The following is an 18066-nucleotide window of genomic DNA, read 5'->3' as shown; positions in this document are numbered from 1 at the left end:
TCTGTTTAAACACCCTCCTGTAACACTGAGCTATAAATGCTCTGTTTAAACACCCAACTGTAACACTGAGCTCTAAATGCTCTGTTTAAACACCCTCCTGTAACACTGAGCTCTAAATGCTGTTTAAACACCCGCCTGTAACACTGAGCTCTAAATGCTCTGTTTAAACACCCAACTGTAACACTGAGCTCTAAATGCTCTGTTTAAACACCCTCCTGTAACACTGAGCTCTAAATGCTGTTTAAACACCCGCCTGTAACACTGAGCTCTGACTGAATGCTGTTTAAACGCCCTCCTGTAACACTGAGCTCTAAATGCTGTTTAAACGCCCTCCTGTAACACTGAGCTCTAAATGCTGTTTAAACACCCTCCTGTAACACTGAGCTCTAAATGCTCTGTTTAAACACCCTCCTGTAACACTGAGCTCTAAATGCTGTTTAAACACCCGCCTGTAACACTGAGCTCTGACTGAATGCTGTTTAAACACCCTCCTGTAACACTGAGCTCTAAATGCTGTTTAAACGCCCTCCGGTAACACTGAGCTCTAAATGCTGTTTAAACACCCTCCTGTAACACTGAGCTCTAAATGCTGTTTAAACGCCCTCCTATAACACTGAGCTCTAAATGCTGTTTAAACGCCCTCCTGTAACACTGAGCTCTAAATGCTGTTTAAACGCCCTCCTGTAACACTGAGCTCTAAATGCTGTTTAAACGCCCTCCTGTAACACTGAGCTCTAAATGCTGTTTAAACGCCCTCCGGTAACACTGAGCTCTAAATGCTGTTTAAACACCCTCCTGTAACACTGAGCTCTAAATGCTGTTTAAACACCCTCCTGTAACACTGAGCTCTAAACACTGTTTAAACACCCGCCTGTAACACTGAGCTCTAAATGCTGTTTAAACACTCTCCTGTAACACTGAGCTCTAAATGCTGTTTAAACACCCTCCTGTAACACTGAGCTCTAAATGCTCTGTTTAAACACCCTCCTGTAACACTGAGCTCTAAATGCTGTTTAAACACCCTCCTGTAACACTGAGCTCTAAATGCTGTTTAAACGCCCTCCTATAACACTGAGCTATAAATGCTCTGTTTAAATGCCCACCTGTAACACTGAGCTCTAAATGCTGTTTAAACACCCTCCTGTAACACTGAGCTCTGAGCCAAACCAACTCCTCTGCTTCATCTCACCACAGTGTTCTCTATCCTTTCAGTCTGAAGGGTCTGAAGGTGCTTTTTTTCTCTCTCTCCCACCCTCTTTCTCACCCCCCCCTCTCTTTCTCACCCCCACCTCTCTTTCCCTCTCACCCCACCTCTTTCTCACCCCCACCTCTCTCTCTTTCACCCCCCTCTCTCCCTCTCTCACCCCACCTCTTTCTCACCCCCACCTCTCTCTCTCTCACCCCCCTCTCTCTCTCACCCCCCCTCTCTCTCTCACCCCCCTCTCCTACTCTCTCATTTCTAAACAGTGTAGTGGATGCGGTGTTGATGGGAGTGGAGTACTCTTAAGGCCTGAAACACTGGACTGCAGAAGGGGACAGAGTGGGTGGCTGGATGGAGGTGGGTAAAGACAGAATGCTGGCTCGTGGGGTTTGACACCATCGTCCCTGATTGGAGAACTCCACCGAGGGTGTCAGTGCCCGAGAGTATCGTATTCTTCATTAAGGCTAACGATCCAATTCATAACGAATGCTATGCTAACGCCGGCTGATGTCATGGAGGGTGCCTATCGAGCGGGGATACTGAGGACACAAGCAGGTTGGTATCCGTAGGTAAACCAGGAATACTGTAGTGCAGAGGTTTTCTTTAAACTTAATAAAATACTGATTTTAGCAAAAAACTTCATTGGCAATAAAAAGGTATAGAAATCTCTCCCAGCTGTACAGCGTAAAAGGCTAAACATGAGTGACACTGATTAGATTAGTAACACTGAGAAGTGACCAGGATGTTTTAGTAATAAAACATTATCTAAAACTTTGTCAACTCTTGTTTGTTTTTGTTGTTTAGTTTTTTTTTCAAAGTTCGTATATATAGTATTTTTTTTTTTTGTAACACTTTATGTATTTATACAAACCGTTTCTAACACTGAAAATTTCTTGCGTGGAAAAGTGAGGTTTTTAGAGGCACACCCCGGTTTATCCACAGTGGGACTGACACAGTGTCTGCGTGCGTGTGAAGTAAACTCAACGCGGTTCAGCTCCTCCTTCTGACGCTCCTCATTCCTCCTCCGTCGCGCCTCCCTGCTGCTTGCTCCTGATGTCCGCGCCTCCCTCCGTCTGCGGGAGCCCCCCGCTTTCACCTCCCCTCTCCTCCTTCTCCAAGGCCTCCTCTGTCTCCATGGCAACCTCCCTCTCTGTAGCAACCTCCTTGTCCATGGCGACCTCAGTCTCTACGGCCTCCTCTTCCACCGGACCTCCCTGTACCTCCTCGACCTCCTCCTGCACCTCCTCGCCTTGACACTCCTCTTCTCCTCTTGTTTCTGCTTCCTCTTTTAGCCCCTCCCCTTCCTCTTTTAGCTCCCCCATGTCCCCTTCCTGCTCTAGCTCCTCCCCATCCTGATCTAGCCCCTCCTCTTCCTGTTCTAGCGCCTCCTCTTCCTGCTCTAGCCCCTCCCCTTCGTCCTCCTGCTCTAGCCCCTCCCCTTCCTCATGTTCTAGCTCCTCCCCTTCCTCATGTTCTAGCTCCTCCTCCTCCTGTTCTAGCTCCTCCTCTTCCTCTTTTAGCCCCTCCCCTTCCTCTTTTAGCCCCTCATTGTCCCCTTCCTGTTCTAACCCCTCCCCTTCCTGCTCTAGCACCTCCCCTTCCTGCTCTAGCTCCTCTTCCTGCTCTAGCTCCTCCTCTTCCTGTTCTAGCTCCTCCCCTTCCTCATCGCTGTCGTCCTCCCCTTCCCCGACCCGCACTACCTGGATCTCTCCCTCGCTCACTCCGTCCTCCTCATCCTCCTCTTCCTCGCTCTCTTCCTCGTCTCGCTCGTCTGAGTCCAGCTGGGAGGGGGGGGCGTCGCCCTCCTCCTGGTCGGGGGCGAGGGGGGGCGTGTCTGCGCCTCCCGGGGCCCCCGGCCCTCCCTCCCCCTCCTGCCGCCCCTGCGCCTCCTTCTTGCAGTAGGAGTAGCGATGGTTCATGTGCTGGGAGTAGGAGCCGGAGTGGGAGAAGCGCTTGCCGCACTTGTCGCACTGGTAGGGCTTCTCCCCGGAGTGCAGCCGCGTGTGCTCGATCAGGTGGTGCTTGTGTTTGAAGGCCTTGCTGCAGATCCCACACTCGTGAGGCCGTTTACCTGCAGGGGGGCTCAGTGTGTGTAACCAGGTAGAGTCAACCCCGACCTCTCACTCATCCAAAGTGTGTAGGGGTGTTGGGTACATCCCTGTAAGGGTGTTGGGTAGGGTGTGGGGTAGGGGTGTGGGGTAGGGGGTGGGGTAGGGGTGTTGGGTAGGGTGTGGGGTAGGGGTGTTGGGTAGGGTGTGGGGTAGGGGTGCTGGGTAGGGGGTGGGGTAGGGGTGTTGGGTAGGGGTGTTGGGTACGGTGTGTGTGTAGGGGTGTTGGGTACGGTGTGTGTGTGTGTAGGGGTGTTGGGTAGGGGTGTGGGGTAGGGGGTAGGGTGTGGGGTAGGGGTGTTGGGTAGGGGTGTGGGGTAGGGGTGTGGGGTAGGGGTGTGGTACGTACCTGTGTGCTCGTACTTGTGGCGCAGCAGGGAGCTGCTCTTCTGGAAGATCTTGTCGCAGAGGTCACAGGCGTACATCCCGCTCTCCGTCTTCCTCATCTTCTTCCTGGGGGGGGTCGAGTCCGAGTCGTTCTGCTCCTCCAGCCCCTCTGAGCTGGTGTCCAGCCTCTCGTCCTGGGGGGGGCAGAGATATCACTCTGATGATACTATGGTGGTCCGTGCTCCACTGTCTTCCTTCATTCCGATGGATCCCTGTTGCACACATTAACCCTAACCCTAACCCATTCTATGTCCATGCTAAACTGGCCAGAGGAGGATACAGCCTGGGTCCTCCCGAGATTTCTTCCCACCTGGGATGTTTTTCTCCCCAACGGGAAGCTAACCTCACTGCTTTTTGGAGGTTCAGGCCAGGCTCGATTCTCCTTCTGTTACCCTGTGAAGCAGGGCTGCCCAACCCTGCTCCTGGAGATCTACTGTCCTGTAGGTTTTCACTCCAACTCTAACAAAGCAATGCAACATTCATTCAACAGCTAGAGAGTTCACTGAGCTGCTATCGGGTGTGCCAAATCAGGGTTAAAATGAAGACTTTCAGGATGGTAGATCCTGAGGGCTGGTTACCACTCCTGTAAAGCATCTTTGTGATAGTTCCTCATGAAAACGCTGGATTCATAAAAACTGGGAAACCTGATCTCGGATCAACCCACCTCCTCCGAGGTTCCTTCTGAATGCAGGCCCTGATGTTCAGGCTGTAAGACTCAAAATGGCTGACCACGGAGACGCGAGAGAGCACCCAATCTCAGATGAGCTGCGGTCTTGCAACGATTTGTCCAAAAGTCACAGGCACCAGTACCCACAGTACCTGGAGGAAGTTTCGTTCTCACACGGCTAATTCTGGACAGAGCCACGCATACAGGAAGTTACGTCATGATGTGACTTCCTCTTCAGATGAATGTGGCATGCTGAATACTGGCAGCCCCAGTTAAAAATAAAAACTTCCAGGGTTGATGTCATCCACCACGGAGTGCCCAGACAGAGCTGCACCTGGCCAGCCAATCAAAGGCCTGAGCTGGGGACGACCACAGCGTTCCCATGACCAGCCAGTTTGGCCTCTTAGCGCGGGGTGAAATATGGAGATGTTTAAAATCTCTGTTTAAACAGGCGGAGCTCAACCTGGCAGCCACAGCTGGGCTCGGCTGGCCAGCAGCCTGGAACCCTGCTCTGTGCCCTGGGTCTGTGCCTGAGCCCTGGGTCTGTGCCCTGGGTCTGTGCCTGAACCCTGCTCTGTGCCCTGGGTCTGTACCTGAGCCCTGGGTCTGTGCCCTGGGTCTGTGCCTGAACCCTGCTCTGAGCCCTGGGTCTGTACCTGAGCCCTGGGTCTGTGCCTGAACGCTGCTCTGAGCCCTGGGTCTGTGCCCTGGGTCTGTGCCTGAACCCTGGGTCTGTGCCCTGGGTCTGTGCCTGAGCCCTGGGTCTGTGCCTGAGCCCTGGGTCTGTGCCTGAACGCTGCTCTGTGCCCTGGGTCTGTGCCTGAGCCCTGCTCTGTGCCCTGGGTCTGTGCCTGAACGCTGCTCTGTGCCCTGGGTCTGTGCCTGAGCCCTGCTCTGTGCCCTGGGTCTGTGCCCTGGGTCTGTGCCCTGGGTCTGTGTCCGAGCCCTGGGTCTGTGCCTGAACCCTGGGTCTGTGCCCTGGGTCTGTGCCTGAACACAGCTCTGAGCCCTGGGTCTGTGCCTGAACCCTGCTCTGAGCCCTGGGTCTGTGCCTGAACCCTGCTCTGAGCCCTGGGTCTGTGCCTGAACCCTGCTCTGAACCCTGGGTCTGTGCCTGAGCCCTGGGTCTGTGCCCTGGGTCTGTGCCTGAACGCTGCTCTGAGCCCTGGGTCTGTGCCTGAACCCTGCTCTGAGCCCTGGGTCTGTGCCTGAACCCTGCTCTGAACCCTGGGTCTGTGCCTGAGCCCTGGGTCTGTGCCCTGGGTCTGTGCCTGAACCCTGCTCTGAACCCTGGGTCTGTGCCTGAGCCCTGGGTCTGTGCCTGAACCCTGGGTCTGTGCCTGAACCCTGGGTCTGTGCCCTGGGTCTGTGCCTGAACCCTGCTCTGAACCCTGGGTCTGTGCCTGAGCCCTGGGTCTGTGCCTGAGCCCTGGGTCTGTGCCTGAGCCCTGGGTCTGTGCCTGAACCCTGCTCTGAACCCTGGGTCTGTGCCTGAGCCCTGGGTCTGTGCCTGAACGCAGCTCTGAACCCTGGGTCTGTGCCTGAACACTGAGTCTGTGCCTGAGCCCTGCTCTGAGCCCTGGGTCTGTGCCTGAACACTGGGTCTGTGCCTGAACGCTGCTCTGAGCCCTGGGTCTGTGCCTGAACGCTGCTCTGAGCCCTGGGTCTGTGCCTGAGCCCTGGGTCTGTGCCTGAACGCTGGTATGACCCTGGGAGGCTGGGTCTGATGGACCTAGACACCCTTCAACACAATGCAGTCGCCCCTGCAGCAAACCACACTTCTGTGAGGGCATACTATATCACTGTGGTCTAACCATACACTATATCACTGTGGTCTAACCGTACACTATATCACTGTGGTCTAACCGTACACTATATCACTGTGGTCTAACCGTACACTATATCACTGTGGTCTAACCGTACACTATATCACTGTGGTCTAACCGTACACTATATCACTGTGGTCTAACCGTACACTATATCACTGTGGTCTAACCGTACACTATATCACTGTGGTCTAACCGTACACTATATCACTGTGGTCTAACCGTACACTATATCACTGTGGTTTAACCGTACACTATATCACTGTGGTCTAACCATACACTATATCACTGTGGTCTAACCATACACTATATCACTGTGGTCTAACCGTACACTATATCACTGTGGTCTAACCATACACTATATCACTGTGGTCTAACCGTACACTATATCACTGTGGTCTAACCGTACACTATATCACTGTGGTCTAACCGTACACTATATCACTGTGGTCTAACCGTACACTATATCACTGTGGTCTAACCGTACACTATATCACTGTGGTCTAACCGTACACTATATCACTGTGGTTTAACCGTACACTATATCACTGTGGTCTAACCATACACTATATCACTGTGGTCTAACCATACACTATATCACTGTGGTCTAACCATACACTATATCACTGTGGTTTAACCATACACTATATCACTGTGGTCTAACCATACACTATATCACCCGGCCAGGTTTATGGGACCCTAACTCACAGTCTTCAAGAACAACAACAAAAAAAGGTATGATTAGTGTTAAAATCATGATGTTTAAGTGAAAATCAAACATTGTTTATGATAATTCCCCCCGTGTATGGCAGCTGATGTGTGGTGAGCGTGGCATGACTGGCCCTGCTCATTAGTGGGGTTACAGTAATCACAATCTATTATTACGGGTCCAAGCAGCAAAGCTGTTGGGAACCTATTGGTTTTTTTTTCTTTTTTTAATTATTCCTCTCTGTTAAAACAGAATGGGGAGCAAAAACCATCAATCGTGGAGCTACAAATCTTGGCAGATATGACCCCAGATTCCTTGGCTCAACAACTATATTCCTGATTTAATATGCACCTGCCATAATGTTCTGCCATTTAAATTTTTTTCTAAAACACATTCTTTGCTTCTTCTCCAAAGTTGATCTCATCTCCATGAAATTCGACACAGAGCATGCCAAGAGAGTTACCCAGAAAAGAGCTGCTGCAAACAGTTTGTCCGTGACATGCCAATCAGTTTAGTGGGCATGTTCTTGAAGGGGTGTGAACGATTAACCGAAACTTATTTGTAACCGGTTATAAAAAATTGATAACCGATAACCGATATTTTTTTTCTGAAGGTGAAATTGTAAGCTCAGTTTAAAATAAATGCACGTTCATCACCATGATATGCACCACGTGCATATTATTGCGGTTCTAAACTAGCAATCGACTAGCTTCAGTAGTTTGAACAAGCAATCTGGCCATTTCAGGGGGTTTAAAATGCAAACACCACAGGGAATTGAGTGCTACAGTATTACAGTTATCAAAGAATTTGCGTGGCTGTTGGTTAACTTATGGCTAATTGTAACGCTATGTCGTTTCCTAAGGTTCACAGTGGTGCGTGTTTATTCGTTGACACGCGAATTCAAACTACGGCAAACTGAACGTAGATTTCCACTATGCTGTCTGTATCTACATAAAAATAAACAAAGCAATACATCATTGCACAAAATATTACAATACGCTGTTCACATTGAAATCCACAAGCTACAGTAGTACAAGCAAGCAATCTGCGGCCATTTCAGAGGGTTAAGTATGCAAACACCGCATGAAATTTGATGGTATAGTACTACAGTTGTCAAATCATTTCTGTGTTTTAAATCTGTAGCTGTTAGTTCACACGGCTTATTCTATGGCGTTTGTTCATCCGTGTTTATTCGTTGACACGCGAATTTAAACTATCCGCAAACCGAACCTCGCTTTCCACTGTGCGTTGTCTACATACAAATAAATAAAGCAATACATTATCATTAGGCTATTTATCTTCGGATATTAAAACCGAAAATTCCCACCTTTCAGCGAAAAATGGACACGTCAATCTCACCACCATTGTTGTCCCACGCCATATAAAATGCATTGGCATATAAAATGCAAGTTTAGCGTCACATAAGAATATATCAAATTGTACAGAGACCTGCATTGGCATTAAAGTCATTAGACTAGCCGCCTATGGTAAAATAGACCGGGTGTTATATTATATCAGACAAATATTGCGTGACCACGGAATTTTGAGTGCACAGCCGCGTAGTTGTTAACAGCAACATATTTACAGATTCCATGCCAATCAAGTATATCAGGCAGAACAGAAGACAGAGAAGAGGGATGAAAACATGAAGAATTATTTTAACCGATGCATTTTAAAAAAATCACACATCGACCAGCATGGACGTAAACCACAGGGATTTAACAACAGATTACTGCAACTGTGAGGTTACACTGCACAATGTCAATGTAAATGTAAATATTTAATTTGGTAATTAGGCTGACTTACTATTATCGGACTTGACAATGCTGACATTTAACTATTGAGATGGGCCAAAATAACGTTTGGAAATGCAACTACATTTCTCAGTAATCGAGTAAAAGTAAAAAATAAAAAAATACGACCCCTAGCGGCCATAAGCAATATCGGTCAACCGGTTAACCGTTTAAAAAATGGGATGGTAACCGGTTACAAAAATGATGATTTGTCACATCCCAAGCTTCTTGACACATCTCTAATGCTCACCAATGTTGGTATACATAATAATATATATATATATATATATATATATATATATATATATATATAAATGCCAACCATATACATATCCAATGTTTTTTTTCTGAGGATGCATGCAAAATCTGGTGCACTATATCTTTTGCCAGGAGGTGGCACTACAAGAAGCCTTTGACTCCTTTGCTCCATTTGCCCAATCAGGTTGAAATTTTCCATCCTATATCTGACCTGGAGGGTAAATGGGACTGACCTGGAGGGTCCTGCAGGATAAATGGGACTGACCTGGAGGCACCTGGAGGCTAAATGGGACTGACCTGGAGGCACCTGGAGGGTAAATGGGACTGACCTGGAGGCACCTGGAGGGTAAATGGGACTGACCTGGAGGGTAAATGGGACTGACCTGGAGGGTAAATGGAACTGACCTGGAGGCACCTGGAGGGTAAATGGGACTGACCTGGAGGCACCTGGAGGGTAAATGGGACTGACCTGGAGGCACCTGGAGGGTAAATGGGACTGACCCGGAGGGTAAATGGGACTGACCCGGAGGGTAAATGGGACTGACCTGGAGGACGCTGGCTGGCAGTGGCGGGTCTCTGGGGCTGCTGGCTGCAGGGGCAGTGGTGGTGTAGGTGTAGGTGAGCTGGGGGATCAGGATGGTCTGTTTGTTGGCGGTGACCGCGCGCAGGCAGGACAGGCCCTGCTCGGTGATGGCCACGAGGGTGGGGATCTGGGTGGTGACGATGCTGACGGGGTTGGCACTTGGGGTGACGTAGATGGTGTTGCCGGGCAGCGGGGCGGGCGGGGGCTCTTTCTTGGCGCAGGTGAGGTTGAGGGGCTCCTCCTGCTCGGAGTACGCGCTGCACGGGGCCACGGCCGACCCCTCGCCCTGCACCGGCTTGGGCAGCGACAGGTCCAGCGGCTCCGCCTGCCCTTCCTCCCCCTCCTCTTCCTCAGACTTCACGATGACAAGGCCGGTGGCGGACAGGTTGAGCGGGGAGGGGGCAGGGGAGGGGGAGGTGGGCGGGTCGCCCTGGGAGTCGCTCTGGGCCGGGGCAGTGTCCGCGGGCGGCGCGTCCCCTGAGGGCGAGGCGGTTGCGGGGAGCGGGCTCACGGGTTCTGCCCGGGGGGGTTCTGACCCGGCTCCGCCCCCCTCTGATGGGGGAGGGGCTTCGTCACCGGACGGGGGCGGGGATGCGCGGGGCAGCCCCCCCACAGTGACCTGGCCCCCCCCGGCACTCTGCCCCGAGCGCATCTTGAGGAACCACTTGCTGACCACGTCGGGCGGCAGGCTGACGGAGTGGGAGATGGTGGCCAGCTCGTGGGCCGTGGGCTGGGCGTTCAGGGCGAAGTAGGCCTTCAGCAGCGAGAGCAGGCTCTTCAGCGCCGGCTGGCCCGCCGGGCCGTCTGACAGCAGGGCGGCGATGTCGGGGGCCCCCTCGCCCTCGGGGCCCTCCCCGTTGGCGGTCGCGGGGGCCCCTGGTTTGGGGTTCGAGTGTTTGAGCTTGTGGAGGGCGTCCAGGCCCCCGGGACAGTCGTCACACAGGAGACACGTCTGCTCGCCTTCCCGCCTCTCCACGCTCACCGACTCCATCCCCTCCCCACTGCCTGACCCCGCCTCCCCGCTGCCTGACCCAGCCTCCCCGCTGCCAGGCTCCGCCTCCCCGCTGCCAGGCCCCGCCTCCCCGCTGCCTGACCCCGCCTCCCCACTGCCTGACCCCGCCTTCCAGCTGCCTGACCCCGCCTCCCCGCTGCCAGGCCCCGCCTCCCCGCTGCCTGACCCCGCCTCCCCGCTGCCCAGCTCCGCCTCTTTGTTCGACTCCGCCTCCTTTGGGGCGGGGGCTTCCACAGGGGGTGTGTCCACCTTGCAGTCCACTGGGGCTTTGGGAGGGGGCGGGGCCTGCTTTTTGGTGGCGGGCTGGGCGGCTTGCACTGGGCTGGGCTCCAGGCTGTAGTTGATGATGATCTTGGTGGTGCCGTCCTGGTCCACGATGGGAAGACTGATGGCGGAGATGACTGAGTGCGTGGCCGTGGCCCCGCCCCCCGTCTCCTTGGACGCGTTGAGGTGCGCGCTCTCCAGCACCTGCCGGAGCACGTTGCCGTCCACCGCCACCTTGAGCACGCTCTGCAGGTCGCCCAGGTTGATGCTGATGGGTGAGACCAGCCCGACGGTGGGCAGGACCAAAGCCTGCACCAGGGCCGGGGCCGGGGCCGGCTGCAGGGAGGGGCCTCCGTGGAACACGCCGTTCGGGGGCGGGGCCAGGACCACGGGCTTGTACTCGTACTCCGGCGGCTCGGCTTTGATCTGCGTGACGGGCAGCTGCTCCTGCAGGGGCTTCCCCGGGTCGGGCTTCTCGCGCGGCAGCGTGCGCCCGGCGGGGGCCAGCGTGCGGCCCGGGGGGGCAGGGGAGGAGGGCAGGGAGGGGCAGGGGGACGGGCAGGGCTCGGCCTTCCCCCCGGGGCGGGGCCGGCCGTTGATGGGCAGCGGTCCCACGCACTTCTTACTGCTGATGTGGGAGCTGTAGGACCCCGAGTGGGAGAAGCGCTTCTTACAGTGGGGGCACTCGTACGGCTTCTCTCCTGTGGAGCCACACACAGCCAGCCCGGTCACACACACACAACCAACCCAGTTACACACAACCAACCAGGTCACACACACACAATCAACCCAGTTACACACAACCAACCAGGTCACATCCACACAATCAATGTGGGGTACTGTATTTTGAGTGGTACTGTATTCTGTGGGGTACTGTATTTTGAGTGGTACTGTATTCAGTGGGGTACTGTACTTTGAGTGGTACTGTATTCTGTGGGGTACTGTATTTTGAGTGGTACTGTATTCTGTGGGGTACTGTATTTTGAGTGGTACTGTATTCTGTGGGGTACTGTATTTTGAGTGGTACTGTATTCTGTGGGGTACTGTATTTTGAGTGGTACTGTATTCTGTGGAGTACTGTATTTTGAGTGGTACTGTATTCTGTGGGGTACTGTATTTTGAGTGGTACTGTATTCTGTGGGGTACTGTATTTTGAGTGGTACTGTATTTTGAGTGGTACTGTATTCTGCAGAGTACTGTATTTTGAGTGGTACTGTATTCTGCAGAGTACTGTATTTTGAGTGGTACTGTATTCTGTGGGGTACTGTATTTTGAGTGGTACTGTATTCTGCAGGGTACTGTATTTTGAGTGGTACTGTATTCTGCGGGGTACTGTATTTTGAGTGGTACTGTATTCTGTGGGGTACTGTATTTTGAGTGGTACTGTATTCTGTGGAGTACTGTATTTTGAGTGGTACTGTATTCTGTGGGGTACTGTATTTTGAGTGGTACTGTATTCTGTGGGGTACTGTATTTTGAGTGGTACTGTATTCTGCAGAGTACTGTATTTTGAGTGGTACTGTATTCTGCAGAGTACTGTATTTTGAGTGGTACTGTATTCTGCAGAGTACTGTATTTTGAGTGGTACTGTATTCTGCGGGGTACTGTATTTTGAGTGGTACTGTATTCTGTGGGGTACTGTATTTTGAGTGGTACTGCATTCTGTGGAGTACTGTATTTTGAGTGGTACTGTATTCTGTGGGGTACTGTATTTTGAGTGGTACTGTATTCTGTGGCGTACTGTATTTTGAGTGGTACTGTATTCTGCAGAGTACTGTATTTTGAGTGGTACTGTATTCTGCGGGGTACTGTATTTTGAGTGGTACTGTATTCTGTGGGGTACTGTATTTTGAGTGGTACTGTATTTTGAGTGGTACTGTATTCTGTGGGGTACAGTATTTTGAGTGGTACTGTATTCTGTGGGGTACTGTATTTTGAGTGGTACTGTATTCTGTGGGGTACTGTATTTTGAGTGGTACTGTATTTTGGGTGGTACTGTATTCTGTGGGGTACTGTATTTTGAGTGGTACTGTATTTTGAGTGGTACTGTATTCTGTGGGGTACTGTATTTTGAGTGGTACTGCATTCTGTGGAGTACTGTATTTTGAGTGGTACTGTATTCTGTGGGGTACTGTATTTTGAGTGGTACTGTATTCTGTGGCGTACTGTATTTTGAGTGGTACTGTATTCTGCGGAGTACTGTATTTTGAGTGGTACTGTATTCTGCGGGGTACTGTATTTTGAGTGGTACTGTATTCTGTGGGGTACTGTATTTTGAGTGGTACTGTATTTTGAGTGGTACTGTATTCTGTGGGGTACAGTATTTTGAGTGGTACTGTATTCTGTGGGGTACTGTATTTTGAGTGGTACTGTATTCTGTGGGGTACTGTATTTTGAGTGGTACTGTATTTTGGGTGGTACTGTATTCTGTGGGGTACTGTATTTTGAGTGGTACTGTATTTTGAGCTCACCGCTGTGGATGCGCAGGTGCTCCTTCAGGTGGTGTTTGTACTTGAAGGCCTTGCTGCACTCGCTGCACTTGAATTTTCGGTTTCCCCCCGACTGCGTCACGTGCCGCTGAGAGACAGGAGGACAGACACGGCTACATGAACGAGCAAATCAACCTCCTACATCACAAGAGAGTCATGCCTATGCCCCAAACCTCTCACATCACGAGAGTCCTGACTATTCACCAAACCTCACATCACGAGTCCTACTATTCACCAAACCTCCTACATCACGAGAGACAGTCCTGCCTTTTCACCAAACCTCCTACATCACGAGAGTCCTGACTATTCTCTAACATCACACACTGCCTCCTAGTATGGCATCATGTTTCTGAAAGAGCTCGTGTCAGAACTCTGCGAAGCCAACGCATTATATCCTTGTGAATTTGCATAAGTGATTTAGCAGCACTAATGGAGCTCCCCACATACCGCCCAGTGCACACATTTCTGATTTTACCAGAGATCAATAGTAATACAAAAAAAAAAGAAAAATCCATAAAAATTAATTTACAGTTCTCCTGGCCATGCAGCCAATTATTCAGGCTCTAATAGCATCTTGCTGAAGGGTCGTTCACTGCCTGCTAATTTAATTAAAAGGGCAATCTGCCCACCCAGAGAGTGAGGGAGATACCATGCCAGAGCTTACTGACAGGTGAAAACTTCAGTTAAACGGCTGACGCAAGCACACTCCCCTCTCCACTGCTACCATTTCAGATTCTGGTTCTGATCGGGTTTCCAGTTACAATCCTGGTCGTGTTTCTAGTTATGAATCTGGCGGCAATTCTGGGTGTGTTTCTTGTTCAGATTTTGGTTTTGTGTTCTCATCAGACCTGGGTCAAATACGTAATTGTTGTGGATTCAAATGCTTTTCTGCGCTTTCCTGAGCTTGTCTGGTGTATTGGAACCTAAGAAATACTCTCAAAACGCACAAGCCCCACCTTCTGATCCTGATGTTGGCTCAATTGGCTCTCACTTCCGGGGCGCTGCACTGTGGCGACCTGCGGTGTTTTTCATGTTGGCGTGTTGTCATCTTTTGTCGTCCTTCGTGTATGTTATGCACTTTTACTGCAGTTTTTACGACTCGACCTGTTGTGTATTATCATGGCTTTGCCTGCATGGATTATCGGACTTGCCCTGCTGATTTTAAGCGCCTATTTTATTCAAGGACTCAATCACGGTAACGCTGCGGGCAGCGCTGCAATTCAATACACTAGAGACTTCCTACTACAGTGTAAATCTAAAGCTCCGGTTAACCTAAAAGTTGACTCAATACCGAGCTTTTTGCGGACTCACTTTCACACACAATCCAAACGAAAACGGGGGAAGAAAGGCGGAATCAGACAGAGACTGAAAAGAATGAAGAACAAACTTCCCCTGCCCACCTGCTTGCTGATCAACGCCCGGTCCCTGAGGGGGAAAACAGATGAATTGACAGCAAATCTCCGCCACCTCCACGAGTACCGGACTGCCTGTGTGATGGCGATCACGGAGACGTGGTTGGATAGTCAAGCCCCGTCCAGTCAGGCGGAGCCGGCCGGTTTTACCGCATACAGAATGGACCGGGACTCCAGCGTCACAGGAAAGTCACGCGGCGGTGGTGTGTGTCTCCTCATTCGGGACGAATGGTGTGGATCAGTAGTGGTAAGGGAACGTCTTTGTACTCCTAACATCGAACTGCTCTGTGTGTCACTCCGACCATTCTATCTCCCTCGGGAGTTTCCACAACTGTTCTTCACCGTAGTGTACATCCATCCCCAAGCAAACACTGCCAAAGCATCGGAGGCGATCTATAATCTCTCTCAGAAACTTGAAACCATGTCTCCAGATGCTCCAAAATTTATTTTAGGTGATTTTAATAACTGCTCCTTGCGAAATAGTCTACGCACTTATTATCAATATGTGAAGTGCCACACGAGAAAAAACAAGATCCTGGACATGTGTTATGGCACTGTAAAGGGTGCCTACTCTGCCTCCTCCCTGCCTCCACTGGGGGCATCAGATCACAATGTGGTGTACCTCCGACCAGCATATCAGAGGCTCCTGAAGAGGGAGAAACCCCAGGTCAAGACGGTAAAGATCTGGAATGAGGACAGCATCTCTTGTCTGCAAGGCTGTTTCGACTGCACCTCATGGGAGGTTTTTAACTGTCCAGACTTGAACGAACAGACCGACGTGATTTCAGACTATATACAGTTTTGTGTAGATTCAGTGATACCCACTAATACATTTAAGACATTTTCTAATAATAAGCCCTGGGTATCGAAAAAACTGAAGCACCTTTTAAATAAAAAGAAACTGGCCCACACTCAAAACGATGCGACAGCCATGAGAGACATACAAAGGGAAATTAAGAGACAAATTAAGATAGACAAGAACATTTACAAGCAAAAAGTCGAGGACAATATGGCCCTGAGCAACCCCAGACATGCATGGCAGGGCATCAAAGCCATGACTAGCGCTCCCCATAAGGGCAGAGGAAAGCTCCACGCTGGACTGGAGGGTGTAGAGGGGCAGGACATGGCTAATCAGCTTAATACATTTTTCTCTAGATTTGAATGTGATAGCACTGCTGAGACTGAACAGGTTAAGTCTTCCTTAATGACAGCTCATAATATCGCCATCAACCAGTCAGAGGTTTTCAAACTGTTCAGAAGCTGTAATACACATAAAAGCCCAGGCCCAGACAATATCTGTGGTAACGTTTTGAAATATTGTGCAGAACAACTGTCTCCCATTTTCAGTTCTATTTTTCAGTCTTCTCTGCACTAACTTCATTAGTGATGAAATGTTTTGAAAGAATAATTAAAAGGCATATAGTATCACATACCCAACATTCACTGGACGCCTTACAATTTGCCTATCAGCCTAGTAGGGGGGTAGATGATGCGATTTTAACCCTGTTGCATCTTGTCCACTCACATCTTGAGGCTCCAAAGACGCACGTAAAAATTTTATTCGTAGATTTTTCTTCCGCCTTCAACACGATTCAGCCTCATATCCTGGCCCAGAGACTAGCGGATGAGTTTTCCCTGGATGGTGGTCTGATTCTCTGGCTGCTGGACTTTCTAAGTCAGCGAGTACAGCAGGTGAAAGTGGGCCTTGCACTGTCCAATAAAATATCTACTTTTATAGGCTCTCCTCAAGGCTGCGTTTTATCTGCCTTGTTGTTTATTTTATACACAAATAGCTGTACCAGCTCCTTCCCTGGAAGATTTTTAGTTAAGTTTGCCGACGATACGGCACTGGTTAGCCTTCTTCAGGGTGATGAGGAGGAGCATGGCCCTGTTTTAGAGGCATTTATCAAATGGTGTGAGGACTCACATCTCCTCCTGAACACTTCTAAGACAAAAGAGATGTCTATTGATTTTAGGAAAGAGCCCACATTCGGTCTGACTAGTATTAGAGGACAGCCTATACAGTCAGTCACGGAATATAAATACCTCGGGGTTGTCTTAGATAATAAGCTGAAGTGGGATAAATATACGGAATCCATTAACAAAAAGAGCCAGCAAAGGCTTTACTTTCTTAAAAAGTTAGCCTTATTTGATGTCAATCTCACCATGCTTAAGATGTTTTACAGTGCCTTTGTTGAGAGTGTTTTAACTTTTGGCCTTATTTGCTGGTTTGGTAATGCAACAGAAGCACAGAAGAAAACCCTGAGGAAAACTGTAACCAGTGCCGGCAAATTGCTGGGCTTTAAACTGACCAGCTTAGAAGAGAGTTACAGAACTAGGTCTCTCAAGAAAGCAGAAAAAATCATCTCTGACCCCAAGCACTTTCTGTGTACAGCCTTCGACCGGTTACCTTCTGGGCGTAGGTTCCGGCAGCCAGCCTTTTCAAAAAACAGGTCCAAACATTCATTCATACCACAGGTGATTAAATCCCTGAATGGTAAGGTCTAACCCACATATTTTATATATTTTTTTATATTTATATTTTATATTTTATATTTATATTTTGTTTAACTCTGTCTAGCGGGTCCAGCCAGAGCACTACTCTTATTTTGTTATATATGTCGTAACTACCAGCAGTTGTTATAGTGCACCGTGTTTTATTTATTTATTTATTTTTTATATAATTTTTATTAATTTTGGACTTCAGATCTGATCTGTCGATGTTATATGTCTGTCTCTATGTGCTGTGCCTGTTTTTATGTAACACCATCAACAATGATTTTCTACCGAAAACTAATTTCCCCACGGGGACAATAAAGTACCTACTACTACTAATTGCACCAGATAAGATCAGTATAGCACAGAAAAGTATTTAAATCAGAATCAATTGTATATTAGATCCAAGACCCTTTCTTTCTGGCTGTGGTTGTGTTTCTAATTCTGATTCTGGTTCCAGCTTTTACGCTTCCCTGGTTCTCTTTCGATTTCTGGTTTTGGTTCTGTTTCTGGTTTTGGTTGTTTCTGGTCCTGGTCTTGGTTCTGTTTCTGGTTTTGTTTCTGGCTCTGGTTTTGTTTCTGTTTCTGGTTTTGTTTCTGGTTCTGTTTCTGGTTTTGTTTCTGTTTCTGGTTCTGGTTTTGTTTCTGGTTTTGTTTCTGGTTCTGTTTCTGGTTTTGTTTCTGGTTCTGTTTCTGGTCCTGGTTTTGGTTCTGGTTTTGTTTCTGGTTCTGTTTCTGGTTTTGTTTCTGGTTCTGGTTGTTTCTGGCTTTGTTTCTGGTTCTGGCTGCGGTGCAGTACCTGCTCCCGGCCGGCCTTGTGTGCGGTCATGTGGCGGTCGAGCTGCGTGCGGTGGGCGAAGG

General features: G+C 49.8%; 1 protein-coding gene across 1 annotated transcript in view; it reads right to left on the bottom strand.

Moving 5' to 3' along the window:
• Positions 1–2214: 2214 nt before the first annotated feature.
• LOC133136633 (zinc finger E-box-binding homeobox 1-like) overlaps positions 2215–18066 on the bottom strand; it is a 23647-nt gene continuing 7795 nt past the window's right edge. Inside the window, exons 4-9 of the mRNA XM_061254271.1 lie at positions 18005–18066; positions 13280–13385; positions 9495–11509; positions 3659–3830; positions 2362–3272; positions 2215–2274 (exon numbers count right to left, since the gene is read on the bottom strand). The exon at positions 18005–18066 is cut by the window's right edge and continues 141 nt beyond it. Coding sequence (XP_061110255.1) covers positions 2215–2274; positions 2362–3272; positions 3659–3830; positions 9495–11509; positions 13280–13385; positions 18005–18034 — 3294 coding nt within the window. The 5' untranslated portion in view covers positions 18035–18066. The remainder of the gene's footprint in view (positions 2275–2361; positions 3273–3658; positions 3831–9494; positions 11510–13279; positions 13386–18004) is intronic.

This window comes from Conger conger, chromosome 9, assembly GCF_963514075.1.
Source record: "Conger conger chromosome 9, fConCon1.1, whole genome shotgun sequence".
In the NCBI taxonomy this organism is placed as follows: Eukaryota; Metazoa; Chordata; class Actinopteri; order Anguilliformes; family Congridae; genus Conger; species Conger conger.
Note: the sequence above shows the minus strand (reverse complement) of the source record. Positions and strands in the feature narration are given on the sequence as shown.